Consider the following 18,371-nt stretch of genomic DNA (forward strand, 5'->3'; position numbering starts at 1 on the left):
TGTTCCCCATCAAAGTAACTGATAACATTACTTATCCAGTTGCTTAGATCAAAACCCTTAGGGTCACCCTTGACTTCTCTCTCTCAATGGTCACATCTAACCCCTCAGCAAATTTGCTGGCTCTACTGTCAAAAATCCCAGAATCTAACCTCTTCTCCCTGCTTCACTGCTGCACATGCTGGCCCAACACAGCGTTATCTCTCATCTATACCACCTGGTCTGTGTCCACTGTTGTCACTACACAGAATATTTTCTACACAGCAGCTAGGATGAATCTTTCTTGTGATTTTTTTTTTTTTAGGATGAACTTAAAAAAAAAAAAACTTTTTATTTTGTATTGGGGTATAGTGAATTAACAATGTTGTGATAGTTTCAGGTGAACAAAGAAAAGACTCAGCCATACATATATGCATACCCCTTCTCCCCCAAACTCCCCTCCCACCCAGGCTGCCACATAATATTGAGCAGAGTTCCCTGTGCTATACAGTAGATCTTTGTTGGTTATCCATTTTAAATATAGCAGTGTGTACATGTAGGATTAACTTTAAAACATATCAGACCATGTCTCTCTGCTGCACAAAGCTCAGTGGTTTTCCATTTCACTTAGAAGAAAATCCAAGGTCCCTACCATGGCCCTCAGTGGGTGACCCTAACTTTTCTCACTCTGGCCACACCGATGGTCTCTTCTTTGGATACATCAAGCTCACTCCTGCCTCAAGGACTCTGAACTTGCCTCAGGGCCAGAGAAGTCTGATCTGCTTCCTGACTTCATTTAGGTCTCTGAGGTCTCCCACCTCAGAGAGATCTGAAGTAGTCAATCGCCCTCTCTCACCTCACCCTGTATAAATGAAAGTGAACATCTTTCTTGACCCAAGATGGCAGTCTCCCCAGGAATGACAGTGAATCAGAATGGGGTGGACATGATCAGAACCATTTCTTCTATTTTCTTAACTGGCTTTGGGCCGAAGCCAGGTATTTTCTACCTTCCCATCCTTATCTGCCTGCATAGAATACAGAGGTAATGAGCTGGCAAAGCCTTCTAGATTGAAGATAAGCTCATCAACCTCAAGACTGAGAGGAATGACAGCAATCACCTGTGGGGTTTTCTGCATGTTTTTCTTGCTTAGCAGCTCTGTCTTAGCAATTCTGAATACAAACATATTTTAAATTCTTGTTTTCATAGGACTTCTTGGGCCTACTTTGTATGCTGAAGTTGGAGACATCATGAAAGTTCACTTTAGGAATAAAGCACACAAGCCCTTAAGCATCCATCCTCAAGGAGTTAAGTACAATAAATTCTCAGAAGGTAAGAGGAATTTAACATCATATCCCTCTGACATGGGAAAATGTACAACTCTTTTACCACCAGTGTCAAACATTTTGAACCATATTGTTAATTAAGTTAAGAGAAATCTCCTTTCCTATAATTGGTAATAATAAAAATTGTGCCTTTGTAGATTTCAGAGGAGAAAGTAAAAAACTTCTGGAGTCATCTAGACCTCAGGTTTTTTGCTATGTTCTTGTTTTTTAATAGTTGGATGGGCAGGTTATCTAATCTTTATGAACTCCAATATGTTCCTCTGCAAAATGAGAATAATAATATTGCAAGATGGGTTAAGGCAGGGATTCAAAAACTTTTTTGTGAAGAGCCAGTAAATACTTTGGGCTTTGCAAGTCATAAAATCTATGTCACAACTACTCAACTCTACCATTTAGTACAAAAGCAGCCACAGACAATATGTAAATGGATGCACATGACTGTGTCCCAATAAAACTTTATTTACAAAAAAACAGGCAGCTGGCTGGATTTGGTCCGTGAGTCATAGTTTGAAATAGTGACATAGGGCTAGTCTGACACAGGGCTAGCCTGGCACATGGGTGGCATCTAATAAGTGATATTCAGTGGTGATAATGGTAATAGATGTAGTATTGAAATTTTGGACATACTGAAGCAGTTAAGAACATAAACTTTAAAGGCATACTTAGGTTCAAATTCCAGTTTTACAATTTCTGATTCTATGAGTACAGCATCTCTGAACCTCAGTTTTCTCATCTATAAAATGGGAATGGTTATACTTATTCCATAAGATAGCTTTGAGGAACAAATGAGATCACTTAGGTAATGTACTAAATATGGTTCCTGGAACCTGGTAAGCTCCCAGTAAATGAAGACAGTGATGGTGAAGATCATGGATATGGTGGAGATTAAAGGGACCACATCAGCCACAGAATTGTAAGTACCTATTGCTGATATTGTTCTGATTATTTCCATTATGTTGATGTTCAGACCACAATAAGCAGAGTAGAGTTCTGTTAGGGACTGATGTAAGAAAATTATCCACACTACAATAGATGTGGGTATAACACCATTTAAAAATAAATTTTAACTTTTCATGATTCACAAATCTTTCCCCATGTATGCCAGCCATTATACCTTTGAAGAGAAGAACTAAGTAGGAGAGTGGTTTACAATGTAGGTCTGGAACTAGACACCCGGTATAAATTGTGGCTCAGACATTCATTAGCTGTGTGACTTTTGGCAAGAAACTTGACTTCTTTGTGCCTCGTCTTTCTCATCTGTAAAATGGGGATTGTAATCATATCTACCTCATATAGGTTTGTGGTCAAGAAATATTAGAACAATGCCTTGCATATTCTCCAAGCAAGAATTCTGGAGTAGATAGCCATGCACTCCTCCAGGGGACCTTCCCCACCCAGGGACTGGACATTGGCAGGCAGTTTCTTTACCACTAGCGCCACCTGGGAAAGTGAAAGAAAGCCAAGTTGCTCAGTCGTGTCCAGCTCTTTGAGACCCTGTGGACTGTAGGCTGCCAGGCTCCTCCATCTATGGGATTTTCCAGGCAAGAATACTGGAGTGGGTTGCCATTTCCTTCTCCAGGCCATCTGGGAAACCCTGCATATAAAATAAGTACTTGATAAACATTAGCAAATAATAAGCACTTGATAATTTTATGATGGTAAAAGTAATTCTATTAAAATGTCTTTAAATTATAATGTTATAATGTCAGTTTTATCTCGATTAAAAATGTTATTTGAAATATGTTCAAATAACTTAATACTTACCTGACAGTATATGATTAGAGGGTTTCCCTGGTGGCTCAGAGGGTAAAGAATCTGCCTGCAATGCTGGAGACCTGGTTCAATTCCTGGTTCAGAAAGATCCCCTGGAGAAGGGGTAGGCTACCAACTCCAGTATTCTTGGGCTTCCCTGGTGACTCAGCTGGTAAAGAATCTGCCTGCAATGTGGGGGACCTGGGTTCAATCCGTGGGTTGGGAAGATCTCCTGGAAGAGGGCATGGAAACCCACTCCAGTATTCCTGCCTGGATAATCTCCACGGACAGAGAAACCTGGCAGGCTACAGTCCATGGGGTAGCAAAGAGTCAGACAGGACTGAGCGACTAAGCACACAGCACATATGATTAGAAAGTGACTTTTTATTTATTATTTCCTATGTAAATTGCTATCAAACTCATCCTGACAACTCATGACTGATAATGTCAATGAACTAACCTCCCCAGGACCATTAGCATTATCATTTCATCTTTGGCTTGAGGAAAAACAATGAAAACTGAAATTTCAGGCGTCTTAGCCACTTTGCAAAACTCTGGGTGAGGTAGCACGTAATGGCATAATGACATAGTGAAGAAGAATTTCACCTACTTATAAGTATTCCAGATGACTGCATCAGGAATTCAGCAATGCCACGCACAAGGGGAGAACCCTCAAAATGTTCCAGGCAAGTTCTATTTCAGATGTGGGAGGAGTTAAGTGTTACAGACTTTGTACTCCACCTAAGCTATTTGCACAGAGAATGAACCTTGCAACATTATCCCTCTTCCTTTACTATTTACTTGTCCCTGCACTCCCCTCCTGCCAGAATAATTTATGAGCAGTTGTTTTAAAATGTTCCCACCACTTCCATTGGTCACTTGGTTATTGCCCCTGGTCTCATGAATCTGAGAAAGGTAAACAAAGATTAATGTGCAAAGTCCCATTTTATCGTGGAGATGAGATACAAATCTAGTAAACAGACTAAAAGATTGATCTGTCCTTTGTGGTGAAAAATAAAAAGGCAAGCCTTCTATTCATTTTATTGTGTCCTCTGTTAGAATAAAACATCTCCTTTTTCATGTCTGACACTTACCTTCTGTCTTATAGCATCCTTCTATGGTTTGTACTATTTTTTCAAGAGTCAAAATAAATTAACCATATGCTGAGTCAACTACAAGAGAATCCAGATTCCCTTATCTCAGAGGTAGATACTTGAGAGATGAATGGTGGGAGGTTGAAACAATATAAATGGCTTAAGAGAGGACTCAAGCAGCCTTTGTGTCTGCTTGGTCTAACCAGTGAATGATCCAACCTAGACAGCAATCTTCTTTATCTGGAAATTAATCCTTGAGCCCCACCAAAGATTTGGAGACCTACTGACATCAGCTAGAGGAAAAAGCCATGGAAAGAATGCTGGCTTTAGAGCCAGAATGACCCCTGGATTTGAACCCTAAATTTGACTAGGCAATTGCCTTTATCACGAAGCCTCAGTTTTATTTCTACAAAATGAGGTAGCAATTCCTCCCAACTAAAGTTATTGCAAGGATTAGTCACAGTATATGTCAAGTTTTTGGCACATAGTGCTCATCATTTTATTTCTACTCAAATAAAATTCTACAATAGAATTCAGATGACAAAAGGAACTAAAGTTGCACAGAAAACTTCAGTTATCCAGAGTACATAAGGAATGAATTGTTTTGAGTAATAACATTTTCCGGATAGTTTGAGGTTTACTTTAAGTGTTAAGATACTTTTTAAAATCACTTTGAATAGAAGAACTCTTTCTAAATGTTATACTTTCCCAGACTTTTTTTTAAAACAGAAGATGAGGAGTAAAATTCGAATCCCTTCCTAAACCATTACTTCCAATCTACTATGAGATTTTACAAATATTCACAAATGTTAAAACTGTGTGTAGTCTAAGAGTAAACAGACTCAAAATGAAGACCTACGTTACTGTCTATGGTGAGTGAAATTCACTCAGTTGTGTCTGACTCTGTACAGTCCATGGAATTCTCCAGGCCAGAATACTGGAGTGGGTAGCCTTTCCCTTCTCCAGGGGATCTTCCCAACCCAGGGATCGAACCCAGGTATCCCGCATTGTAGGCAGATTCTTTACCAGCTGAGCCCATTACCAAGGGAAGCCCATTATCTATGGTATTGTCACAGATAAAGACCCTGAGCTTTCATTCATGGATTTTGTAACATTTATTTTGGTTGTCTAGGAACTTTGTTGCTTTTTTAAATTCTAGACTATGCTTTAGTTAGGAGATGACTGGAAATGTGAGTCCAGGCCAGGAAAGACGTTACTGTATTTAGTGCGGAAGTCTCATGATGGCTTTTCCTCCATAAACTGACGGCATATGACATAAACGCCAAGTTGTAGCATGGTATTTTCAACTTACTTCCAGTTGCATGCCCTCCCCAGGTGTATAACGTTATGTAGGGCAAGGATGGGCAGCTCTTTTGACAGGATAAATTGTGATTTGTAAAAATATTTACAAGAATATTTCTTTTAGAAATGTATTTGATAGGAATATGTTTTTAAACCAGTAAGTAAAATATTAATATCTGCAACTGTACCTGGTTTTAAACTTTTTATCACTAAAAGAATTTCAATCTGAGGCTAAAATGTCAGAAACTCTGTAGCTAGTACGTGCTGAACTGTTTGATCACAGTGCTACACCCTTGAGCAAATTTTGTTGTCCAGTAAGATTTCTGAAGCTGTTTTGGACAGTTCCCTTTAACAGTTTGTTTCTGAGGGAATATTAATATTATTCTTTGACTTAAATTCTCACAATTTAAATGTGTGAGTTGCACTGTGAATACTACACAACAAAATGAGTTCTATAATATTCAGCTATCTGCTGGTAAGCCAATTCCCCAAATAATAAATAAACAAGTAAATAACTTTTCCACCAGAGGTTGTTCTTTGCATCTAAATGTTGCCAAATTCTCTATGTGAAAACTTAGTCCTCTCAATTTTTTTCAAAACATTCCAATGCTTGACATCATGCAGTCAATTACATTTTTCACTTTGCTCTGGATATTTTGACCTCCTGCAGACGCTTCTTTGAGTATATAATAAATATCTGAAACAAATTGTAAGGGCTAATATATTGATAATAATTCTCGTAAGTCTAAAAAATGTGACAAGTGTGCAAGTCTTTCTCCTTCAAAAGACTTGCAGGCCCTGTGCAATGAAAACAGGCTCTTTACAAAACCTCAGCTCTCTAATTTGCTCAGTGCCTAAATTATAGTCTCTAAAAGAATGTTCCGATTATTTAAGTGCACACCGGACAGTTCACTGAGTCTATTAAATGGAGAGGAAAAGCTCCCTAGTGGGTGACCAAAGTGGCCCTTTATGTAACTTCACTTTTCCAAAGCTTGTACGCACTATTTTACATTTGGAAAAAAAAAATCCTGAGAGTCTCTTGGCAAATAATTAGATCATCATGACAAGTGTAATCACAAAGCTGACTACAGACTGAGCAGGAAGTGAACAGAATTAAGAAAAATAAAATAAAAGGCCGCCCTTGTGTAAAGAATTTATTCTAGCACGAAGCTGAACAAGGACTTTTTGTCCTCTAGCCTAATAGTCTTTGCTGGATAGTTCTCCTCCTTTTGGTTAAGAGTTTTAAACTTTTTATTTTGATTACAAAGTCAAAGTCAGATTTGTCAAAAATATATTTCATAAATGCTTCCTTTATACAGCCATTTTTATTTCATATGTCATGTTATATACCTTACAAAAATCAAAGATACAACTTGCTTGTTTTATTCTAGATGAAAAGTAAAATAAAATACTTTAAAGTGAAAAGAATTAAAGCAGTGAAAAATTATCTCCAAACTATCACATTAGTAATCCTCACTCTGTTTAATTACAGGATCTTTTTCTATATGCAGATTTATTTCAAGATGCCCATAATTCACCTTGTAATCATTCATTCAGTTACTTGAAATTTATCCTGTGTTTAACTAACAAGTGAATCTGAAATTTCCAGTAATTTACTCTGGTCAACAAGGCAGACATTTAAAAACCACCATGTGTTCAAATAAACTTAGATATGAAACCCTGACCATTTTAAACTAAGTTTGATGTTGGATAATCAGTTACAGTGCTATATCCTGCATGTGTTGGAACTTCTTCAGTGATTCTGAGATAATTATACGATTGGAACCATTAGAGATGAACAAGGTGTTCTGATCATGGCTTCTCCATTGAAGTGGCCCTAGAAGAAACCTAGAAATGAAATCCAGCACAACCAGGGCACTTGCTTGTAGTCTACTATTAACTAGGCTGTGAGCTCCTCACGGTCTCAAGCTATCTTCTTTATATTTATGCCCTGGCACCTAACCCAGATCCTGGGACATAGATGATTATGATAACAATCACCAGTGAACTAAACTGAGACACTGAGGACCAGATTAGAAAGTAAAGACTACGTGTTATTTTCTGCTTGCTCTGAAACTTACTAATTTTGCTGGTGATTAATATATTAAGAGACTTTAAGAACACAAGATAAATTGTATCAGAAGTACAAAGTTCATTTCTTAAAAAATGGAAGAGGCAATGTCAATTTAAAAAATGCTTAGGAGTGGGATGGGAGGCTCAAGAGGGAGGGAATATATGTACAATTAGGACTGATTCGCGTACAGCAGCAACCAACACAACATTGTAATGCAGTTCTCCTCCAGTTAAAAGAAAAAAAAACAGCTGAGAAAGGACATTACCAAAATACGAAAATATTAGCACAGGTTGCCATATTTTGGTTAGGTGTCAGATATTTTGCATGTATTTTTCAGTCCTTAGAACTCATCAACAATGAAATATTATTGCTAGAAAATGATTACATTATCTTAAGTTATGAATGAGAAAACAGGCTGAAATTTCCCCAAATTCAGACAGCAAGTGGTGCAACCAAGAAACTTCAAATCTGGCTCCCAAACTCATGTATTTTCTCCCATAACCTAGCAGGGAGATGATATCATTAATCATATAATTTCACAAGTATTTTAATTATAGTATCATCACAATTTTAATTAAGTATTTGTGAAATTATAAGATATATATATCAGAGATCATGGAATGAATAAGCTGAAATATAGATTGATATCTGAAATTTAAACATATGTTTATCCAGAGAAAGAGAGGAAAAACTTCAAAAGTTCTCTCTAACCCTACAAAGATATATCACATTTTATCCTTTTGAAAGCTTATGAATGCCATTTTCTACTAGAGAAATTCATACAGTAGAATCACAGTTGGAACAGTGGAAGCATTATGTCCAGAAACTTCATTTTTTAACTTCAGGAGGTCACAAAGCATGAAGCATTGAATAAGGGTCATCATGCTTGATTCAACAGAGCATCGGTCAACAACTTGCCATGCAAATTCCGGTCAACAGACAAGGTTTGACCTGAGATGGCAAATCTCCTTATCAGTCCTGGTTGTGCTTTGCTACCAAAACTCTTTTGCAACTTTCCAGAGGTAGTTCATTGTGTTTATTAGCAGAGACTCTTTCCCATAAATTCTTTTTTTTCTTTTGGCTTTAGGCTGGAATAATATGATTATTCACAGGAAGCTATTTCAGCTTTTAACATTTCTCAGCTCCTGACAATTTTAACACTCACATCCTTTTTATCAACAGAATGAAAGTTCAACCTATTAAATATTGGTTATCAGTGTCAAAAGGATATCCTTTGGTGGCGGGGGGTGGGGAGATACAAGAGTCCTATATTAAGTTTTTCACTAGTACAAGGGTCACAAACAGATGCCAACAGCAGCCAGGAAGGAAATTCAATGAAAAACTGAGTCCAGTAGAGACTGGTGATCAGATAGCCAGTGTCCAACTGCAGGGGGCAGCCAGGACTCGGATCCAGCCGAGAATTTTGCAAATTATATGCAAAAATTTGGTCCAGTGTCATCTTGATCTCTAGGTTTTATTTGTTGTTGTTACCCCTTCTCCAGGGATCTTCCCAACCCAGGGATAAAACTCAGGTCTCCCACATTGCAGGTGGATTCTTTACCAGCTGAGCCACCAGGGAAGCCCAAGAATACTGGAGTGGGTAACCTATCCCTTCTCCAGTGGATCTTCCTGTCCCATGAATCAAACTGGGGTCTTCTGCATTGCAGGTGCATTCTTTACCAGCTGAGCTACCAGGAAGTCTCTATTCTTTAACAGAAACAAGCAATCCAGATTCTTACATAATGTCTCCATATAGTTAAAGCTGATATCTGATTTGTTTTAACACCATGCAATTCTAACAGACGTACACATGGGCTTAGACTTGATGATCTTGCTTCTAGCCCATAGGAACCTTAAATCTTAAGAGTTCAATATGTTCATTGAGCACCTTCTCCATGCCAGGTACTGTAAAAGCATCAGAGATACTAAAAGAAGTATAATCCAGCACCTGTCTTTGAACTGTTCATATTCTAGTGATGGAAATGTGCATGGTACAGTTAATTATTATCTAGTAGGAAGAAAAGAAGTTAATCATATAATTACACATATATTTAATTATAAATTGTGATGAGTGCTATAAAAGAAAAAAGACAGTACAATCAGAAATCAAGGAAGAAGCAAGCTTACATTTAAGTTGACATCTGAAGGATGAGCACACATTTATCCAAATCATGAATGATTTCAGCTGCCATAGCAACACACTTAGTCTTTATCCTGTGGGTAAGACAAAACTCTTTAAAGTTTGATGGAATGAGTTGACACAGCTGGATTTGTGTTGAGCTTATAGTAACTGATTCAGTCTCCTGTCTTCAATAGACTTTATGGTCCATCCACAACTAGTCTTTTTTTTCCCCCTATGGCATAAGCTTAATCATCAACAATAAACTGGCAGCTTCTGAGGGTATTAAAGTACATCTTATGGCAGAAAGCAAAGAAGAACTAACGAGCCTCTTGATGAAAGTGAAAGAGGAGAGTGAAAAAGTTGGCTTAAAGGTCAACATTCAGAAAACTAAGATCATGGCATCTGGTCCCATCACTTCATGGCAAATAGATGGGGAAACAATGGAAACAGTGACAGACTTTATTTTTGGGGGCTCCAAAAATCACTGCAGATGGTGATTGCAGCCATGAAATTAAAAGTCGCTAACTCCTTGGAAGAAAAGTTCTGACCAACCTAGACAGCAGTAAAAAGCAGAGACATTACTTTGCCAACAAAGGCCATCTAGTCAAGGCTATGGTTTTCCAGTAGTCATGTATGGATGTGAGAGTTGGACTATAAAGAAGGCTGAGTGCTGAAGAATTGATGCTTTTGAACTGTGGTGTTGGAGAAGGCTCTTGAGAGTCCCTTGGACTGCAAGGAGATCCAACCAGTCCATCCTAAAGGAGATCAGTCCTGAATATTCATTGGAAGGACTGATGGTGAAACTCTCCAATACTTTGGCCACCTGATGCGAAGAACTGACTCATTTGAAAAGACCCTGATGCTGGGAAAGATTGACGGTAGGAGGAGAAGGGGACGACAGAGAATGAGATGGTTGGATGGTATCACCAACTCAATGGACATGAGTGTGAGTAAACTCCGGGAGTTGGTGATGGACAGGGAGGCCTGGCATGCCACAGTCCATGGGGTCGCAAAGAGCTGGACACGACTGAGCAACTGAACTGAACTGAACTGAACTGAATTGAGTCTAGGCTACAGGCTTCTTGGGAGATGACAAAGCTTTAAAAATAAACTTGAAAAGTATCAAATTGATTCCAAGTAATTGTATCATGTGAAATGCTGGGCCGGATGACTCACAAGCCAGAATCAAAATTGTTGGGAGAAATATCAACAACCTCAGATATGCAGGTGATACCATCTAATGGCAGAAAGTGAAGAGGAACTACAGAGCCTCTTGATGAGGGCAAAAGAGAAGAATGCAAAAGCTGGCTTAAATCTCAACATTCAAAAAACTAAGATCATGGTGTACAGTCCCATCACTTCATGGCAAACAGATGGGGAAACAATGGAAACAGTGATAGACTTTATATTCTTGGGCTCCAAAATCACTGTGAATGGTGACTGCAGCCTCATGAAGTTAAAAGACGCTTGCTCCTTGGGAGAAAAGCTAGACAGCATATTAAAAAGCAGAGATATCATTTTGCCAACAAAGGTCCGTATAGTCAAAGCTATGGTTTTTCCAGCAGTCATGTACGGATGTGAGAGTTGGACCATAAGGAAAGCTGAGAACCAAAGAATTGATGCTTTCAAATTGTGGTGCTGGGAAAGACTCTTTTGAGAGTCCCTTGGACTGCCTGGAGATCAAACCAATCAATTCTAAAGGAAATCAACCCTGAATGTTCATTGGAAGGACTGATGCTGAAGCTGAAACTCCAATACTTTGGCCACCTTATGTGAAGAGCTGAGTCAAGGGAAAGACCCTGATGCTGGGAAGGATTGAGGGCAGGAGGAGGAGGAGATGACAGAGGATGAGACAGTTGGATGGCATCATCAACACAGTGGACATGAGTTTGAGCAAACTCCGGGAAATAGTGAAGGACGGGGAAGCCTGCTGTGTCACAGTCCATGGGATTGCAAAGAGTCAGACATGACTTAGCAACTGAACAACAACAATATAAACTGTGTGCAACATAAAATCTAATGCTTATTACAAGAAGGTAACAAAATCTCAAAACCAACATGTAAAACTCACAATGTTAATAAAAATTAATGTGTTCAAAAAAATCAGGAAAATCATTACCCATAATTAAAAAAAAACCTGAATAATTAGAAACAGATCCAGAAAAAGAACACATACACCCTACTATATATATGATAGATTACCAAAAGGACCTACTCTATAGTACAGGGAACTCTACTCAATATTCTGGGATAACCTATATGAGAAGAGAATCTAAAGAGCGAATATATGTTCAGTTCAGTTCAGTTGCTCAGTCATGATCTGACATATGTGTACAGCTAACCCTTAAATAATGTACGGATTGGGGTACTGACCCTCCACATATTTGAAAATCCATGTGTAACTTTAGTCTGTCCTCTTTATCTGTGGTTCTGCATCTGCAGATTCAACTAACCATGAATGATGTTGTAATGTAGTAGATATTTTTTTGGGGAAAAAAAAAACATTGTAAATGTTTCTGCACAGTTTAAACCATGTTGTTCAGGGGTTAACTAATTGGAATCCTAGAAAAGGAAGAGAGAAAAAAATATTCAAAGAAATAGTGGCTATAAACTTTCCAACTGCGATGAAAACCATAATTCTACAAATTCAGGGAGCTTGACAAAAGCAAAAAGAAACATGAATAAAAGCACAACAAGGCATATCATAATCAAATGAAAACCAGTGATGAAGAAAAAATGTTCAAAACAGAGGGAAAATGTCACAGATGGACAAAAATAGAACAGTAGCACGTATCATTAGAAACAATGCAAGCCAAAAGATAGTTGTGTGTGTGCCACTCAGTCGTGTCTGACTCTTTGCGACCCCATGGACTGTAGCCCGCCAGACTCCTCTGTCCACGGAATTCTCCTGGCAAGAGAATCCCACCTGGAGTGGGTTGCCATTTCCTTCTCTAGGGAATCTTCCCAACTCAGGGGTCCAACTGGGGTCTCCCACATTGTAGGCTGATTCTTTACCATCTGAGTCACCAGGGAAGACAGAGATATCTTTAAAGTACTGGATAAGGGGGGTGGGGATGGTCTGTCCACTTGATATTCTATACCAAGTAAAAATATCCTTTAAAATGAAGGCAAAATAAAGACTGTTTTAGCCAAAGAAAGTAGAAAGAATTTCTCATTAGCAAAGCAGAGGGAAAAAAGTTAAAGGAAGTGCTTTAGTCAGAAAAAGGTTGTATCAGAGAGATTCTTGGAGCCACAAGAAGGAATACAAGTTCCAGAAATGGATAAGTATAGAGAAAAATTTTTCTTGTTTTTAAGTGATAATTGATTATCTAAATTTAAGCAAAGAATAACGACAATTTATGATGGGGTATATTATATATGTAGAAGTAAAATGGAGGTGACAAGCAGCACAAGGCTGGGAGGATGAAAATGGAAATATACTGTTGCAAGTTTCTTGTAATATAAGTAAAATGGTATAGTATTATTTGAAGGTAGACTATGATAAGTTAAAGTTGTATGCTGTGAACTGAAGGGCACTGCACATAAAGTAAAGCTAAAAAGCCAATAGTGGAGGTAAAAAGGAAACGTTAAAAATACTCAATTAATCCAAAAGAAGTTAGGAAAGAAAAGAAAATAATGAACAAAAGCCAGATGGACAAATAGAAAACAATAGCAGGATGATAGATTTAAACCCAACCATATCAATAATTATATTAAAAGCAAATGGGAAGAACACCACAACTGAGAGACAGCTTTTAAGACTGAATTGAAAGCAACACCCAACTTGATGCTGAACTCAAGAAATCCACTTTAAAAACAAAGATAAAAAGTAAATGATGGGAAGTATATCACAGTAACTAATTAAATCAAACAAAATGGATGCGTCATTCCATTTATATGACAACACAGAAAAGCAAAACATAGAGACAGAAAGCAAATCAGCAGTTGTCTGCGTCCAGACAGTAGGGGAAGGTATTGACTACAAATGGTACATGGAAACTTCTTAGAGTGATGGGATTGTTCTGGCCCTCCATAGTCATGGTAGCTATAGAACTATACATATTTATCCAAATTTAGCAAATATTGTACTTAAAATTGGTGAATTGCATTGTTTGTAATTTATACCTCAGGAAAGATGATGAAAGGGTGAGAGAGAGGGAGAAGGGAGGAGGAATAAAGAGAAGAAAAAGAACAGGGAAGGGGGAGGGGAAGGAAAGAAATTAACCGTTTGTTTTCCCAAAGTACAGTCTTTTCAGTTAGAGCAGTTTCCACTGGCCTTTGGCTCCATCATGTTAAACATTTTAGCCCTTTTCTCTGATCCTTAGTTTCTACTCACATTTACACTCTAATGGTCTTACCTTCCACCTCAAGGAATTTATTGACTGTTGTACTAAACAAAGATAACTGAATCCCAAAGAGAAATTCTGGTACCAGTCGATGATGTGAGACTGTCACCTAATTAAATGAGGAACTCCTCAGAAGAAACTGCTCTTCCCTCTTGCTGTCCGACATCGATCTCTGCCCTTCCTGTCCTCACTTGCTCCATCTCTGGCCACATCTTCCTTTTGTTGCTGAAAACGCCACCCAACCCTCTGCTCTGCTTTTAGTCTTGAACACCACAGTTCCCTTTCTTCAATAAGTAAGACCATTTCTATATTCTCCCCCATCTCCCACCAGAATGGAAAGTTGCATACACATGAAAGTCTTACTGGTGGGCCTTCTAGGTACACAAAGGACTGAAGTAAAGCATGTAAACTTCACAGGGTAGATACATTTCAGAATCACAAGGACAACTCGACTGCTAGACTTTGAGACTCTGGGGAAAGAATTGGGATAATCAGATGGTAGGGATGTGATAAAAGGGCTCAGAGTGGCATCAGTTGGAAAGAAGACATGAAATACAGAGTGAAACAGTATATAAGTAGATGTGAATGTACTTACACCCATGCTAACAGGTGACTGAATATATCTTACTTGTGGACTGGGAGAAAATATTTGCAAAAATATCTGCAGTTTCCAAAATGTATAGACAGCTCATACAACTCAATGACAAAAAAAAAAAAAAAAGAAACAGTCAAAAAATGGGCAGACCTAAATAGCCATTTTTCAAAAAAATTTACAAGTGGCCAATAGGCACATGAAAAGGTGCTCAACATCACTAACTATCAGAGAAATGCAAATCAAAACTACAATGAGCTATCACCTCACACAGGTCAAAATGGCCATTATCAAAAAGTTTCCAACTAACAAATGCTAGAGAGGGTTTAGAGAAAAGGGAACCCACCTACACTGTTGGTGGGAGTATAAACTGGTGCAGCCACCATGAAACACACAACAGAGGTTCCTCAAAAAACTAAAAATAGAGTTGCCATATGATACAGCAATCCTACTTTGGATATATATCCAGATAAAACTCTAATATGAAAAGATACATGTACCCTAATATCCATAGAGGCACTATTTACAATACCCAAGCCATGGAAGCAATCTAAATGTCCACTGACAGGATGGAGAAAGATGTGGTATATGTACATCTATCTATTGATACATACATACAATGGAATACTACTCAGCCATAAAAAAGAATGAAACAGTGTCATCAGCAGAAACATGAATGAACGCAGAGATTATCATACTAAGTGAAGTTAAGTCAAACAGAGAAAGACAAATATATGATATCAATTGTATGTGAAAATCTAAAATATGATGCAAATGAACATTTTTACAAAATAGAAACAGACTCACAGACATAGAAAACAAGCTTATGGTAACCAAAGGGGAAAGGGAGTGGGAGGACAGTAAATTAGGAGTTTGGGGTTAGCAGATACAAACTACTATATATAAAATTAATATGACAACAAGGTCCTACTGTCTAGTACAGATAACTATTTTCAATATCCTTAATAAATTATAATGGAAAATAATATTTAAAAGGTATACATATGTAACAGAATCATTTTGCTATTCACCAGACACTAACACAGCATTATAAATCAACTGTACATCACTAAAAAATTTAAGAATTTTTATAATATTGGCTGTCTTGTCAAGCATCATAGAGAAGATAGAGCCCATCCTCATATTCTGTGATGATTTCCTGATCAAAGGTTACTCACTTCTTTGATTAAATTTAAATAATAATTATTTAGACACACTGGAAAATTAATTTGCTAGCCTTTAAATAATGTACTAGTAACATTTCTTGTTCACTTCAGATCACCATAGACTCAGAACTTTCATAATTACACAAAGAAGTGGATCTAAGTGAATCTTTCCACATAATGAAGGTTTACTATAGAAAGGCACATCTTCATTGAAAGCTTATGTTCCCGCAGATTTGAAAGTAGTGAAAAAGTAATTCTCAGAAACTCTTCAAATGTTCTCATGGCTTTTACTTCTCCAGGTGCGTCTTACTCTGACCACACACTCCCCATGGAGAAGATGGATGATGCTGTAGCTCCGGGCCAAGAATATACCTATGAGTGGAGTATCAGTGAGGACAGTGGGCCCACCCACGATGATCCTCCATGCCTCACACACATCTATTACTCCTATGTAGATCTCGTAGAGGACTTCAACTCTGGACTGATTGGACCTCTGCTTATTTGTAAGAAAGGTAAAAAAAATTCAACGACAACAAAGATGTTGGATTGGTAAGGAGTACTATCATGAAATGAGGTTTGAAAGCGCCTTGGGATCTTTTCATAAATGAAGAGAAGGGTGCAGAAACCAGATCATAGTTTGACACTGGTATTTGAAGGGTGGAATCTTCTCTGTCTTCAATCCTTCCTTCATCTTGGTCCTGGGAATCTCTCCCAAGTAAATCTTTGTCTGAGAGTATGTTCTGCTGCCATGCCCATATGATCTGTAACATTTACCTCAAGGCCAAGTCTTTTCGAAAGTATACAGCAGCCTATATACTCTGCTGAGAGTCCTTGGAAAGAATTTTGACAAATATACCTGAGGCTTGGGTTGGCAATTTGGTCTATAAATACACAAAACTCTAAGTTTCTTTCTTGTAAACAAGCAAAACACTTTGGGTGGTAGGTTTTGAACACACTCAGTTGATTTTATAAAAAATTTCATTGGCTGGGCTTTTTACGAGTAAGCTTGGATTATTTTGCCCCAAAGAATTTATCCAATCTTTTATTAAAATAAACAACCACACCAAATTTCACTGTGGGAAACAATATGATGGATTCACCGTCTGTCTATACATATACACATACCAAACCTACATAACATTCCTAATTCATTTATTCACTACACAAATACATATTTTCATTGCCTGGTATACAGAAGATACTGTGACGACACTGAAAAAGATTTTAAACTTATAAAAGTCTCTTATTTCATTTTATAATCAGCTGCACTTTTTTCTGTTATGAGAATAGATTAATCTTGACCTTCTCAACCAATTCTCTATGTCTCATTACAGATACTAGCAAGATGGCTCTATTAAACTTAGAGTGTGATGCTTTTACCAGATAAGCCATGGGACCTATGAGCTATGGGACTTATTGACACTGGAAGAAATGGCTACTTTTACTAAAGTCTTAACAGTCATCAAATGTTTTCTCTCTGTGTCAGATCAAATGTACCTTTAAAGTCCCATTCCTCAAGGCTATCAGATGTCAGAGGAAACAAGGTGGTACCAGGATTTTAATAAGCGTTCAATCATTATCACTTGATAGATGCTATTTTTTATAAGAATGTCTCACAGTAGACATCGGTATGATTGGCTGCTTATCTACAACACTGCCATCTAGGAATAGCTAGAGTCTTCTAACTTGGATGCTATTAAAACTATGTCTTTTTTCACAGGCACCCTAACCAAGGATGGAATTCAGAAAATGTTTGACAAGCAACATGTACTGATGTTTGCTGTGTTTGATGAAAGTAAAAGCTGGAATCAGACATCATCCTTAATGTACACAGTCAATGGCTATGTGAATGGGACGATACCAGGTAATATATGGGCTGTGTTGAAAAACTAGTTGAAACATTGGTCCCATTGTTTCCCTAGGCCCTAGGGAAGTTGACTATACTATTTTTTTCTTAACTCCTGATCTGAAAGGTCATGTAACCTAGTTTAGTGGTTTTCAAGATTTTATTATCCTATTTGAAAACAAAAGAAAAAAAAAAACACACAAAAACTAGCAAGTACAACAGACAAATTAGAAGCCAAGAGAAGCAAGTGATCTTACTAGATATTGTGCTCTGAGCAGGTTTCACCTGCAAAGACCTCCAGGATATCAGCTTGGTCTTCTTCAGTGAATTGTGTGGTTCCTGCTGCACAGTAACCATACCTTCCTCCAGAGAGGAAGCCTTAGAGGACAGAATCCAAGGTCAATCCCTAGCAGGAAAGGTCAGTAGGAAGAACACAATAAAGACACTTACAGTGAAGATGAATAGGAGACTAGGAGAAATACCCAGTATATGAAAATACTACTAGCATTGCAAAAGATGATGAATGAGTAATATTCAGTGACATGTGGGATATTTTTCTCTTCATTTGCATGTAGACTCTTGTGAAAAAGCAAATTATAACTATTGTTAAGAGAAAAAAAATTGATCCCCATCTAAACCACCTCTGTTTCTCTCTGATAGAAATGAACTAGAATCAAAGATCCTGTGGAGGAAAAATGGGAGAAGTGAACATATTACTTTATTAAATAAACTATGCTTCAAAGCACTAAGGTTCTCA

General features: G+C 37.8%; 1 protein-coding gene across 1 annotated transcript in view; it reads left to right on the top strand.

The window, feature by feature from the left end:
• The window catches only part of F5 (coagulation factor V), a 76,425-nt gene that overhangs the window by 12,226 nt on the left and 45,828 nt on the right, over positions 1-18,371 (top strand). Inside the window, exons 3-5 of the mRNA XM_043485556.1 lie at positions 1,184-1,306; positions 16,068-16,280; positions 17,489-17,632. Coding sequence (XP_043341491.1) covers positions 1,184-1,306; positions 16,068-16,280; positions 17,489-17,632 — 480 coding nt within the window. The remainder of the gene's footprint in view (positions 1-1,183; positions 1,307-16,067; positions 16,281-17,488; positions 17,633-18,371) is intronic.

This window comes from Cervus canadensis, chromosome 13, assembly GCF_019320065.1.
Source record: "Cervus canadensis isolate Bull #8, Minnesota chromosome 13, ASM1932006v1, whole genome shotgun sequence".
Classification (NCBI taxonomy): Eukaryota; Metazoa; Chordata; class Mammalia; order Artiodactyla; family Cervidae; genus Cervus; species Cervus canadensis.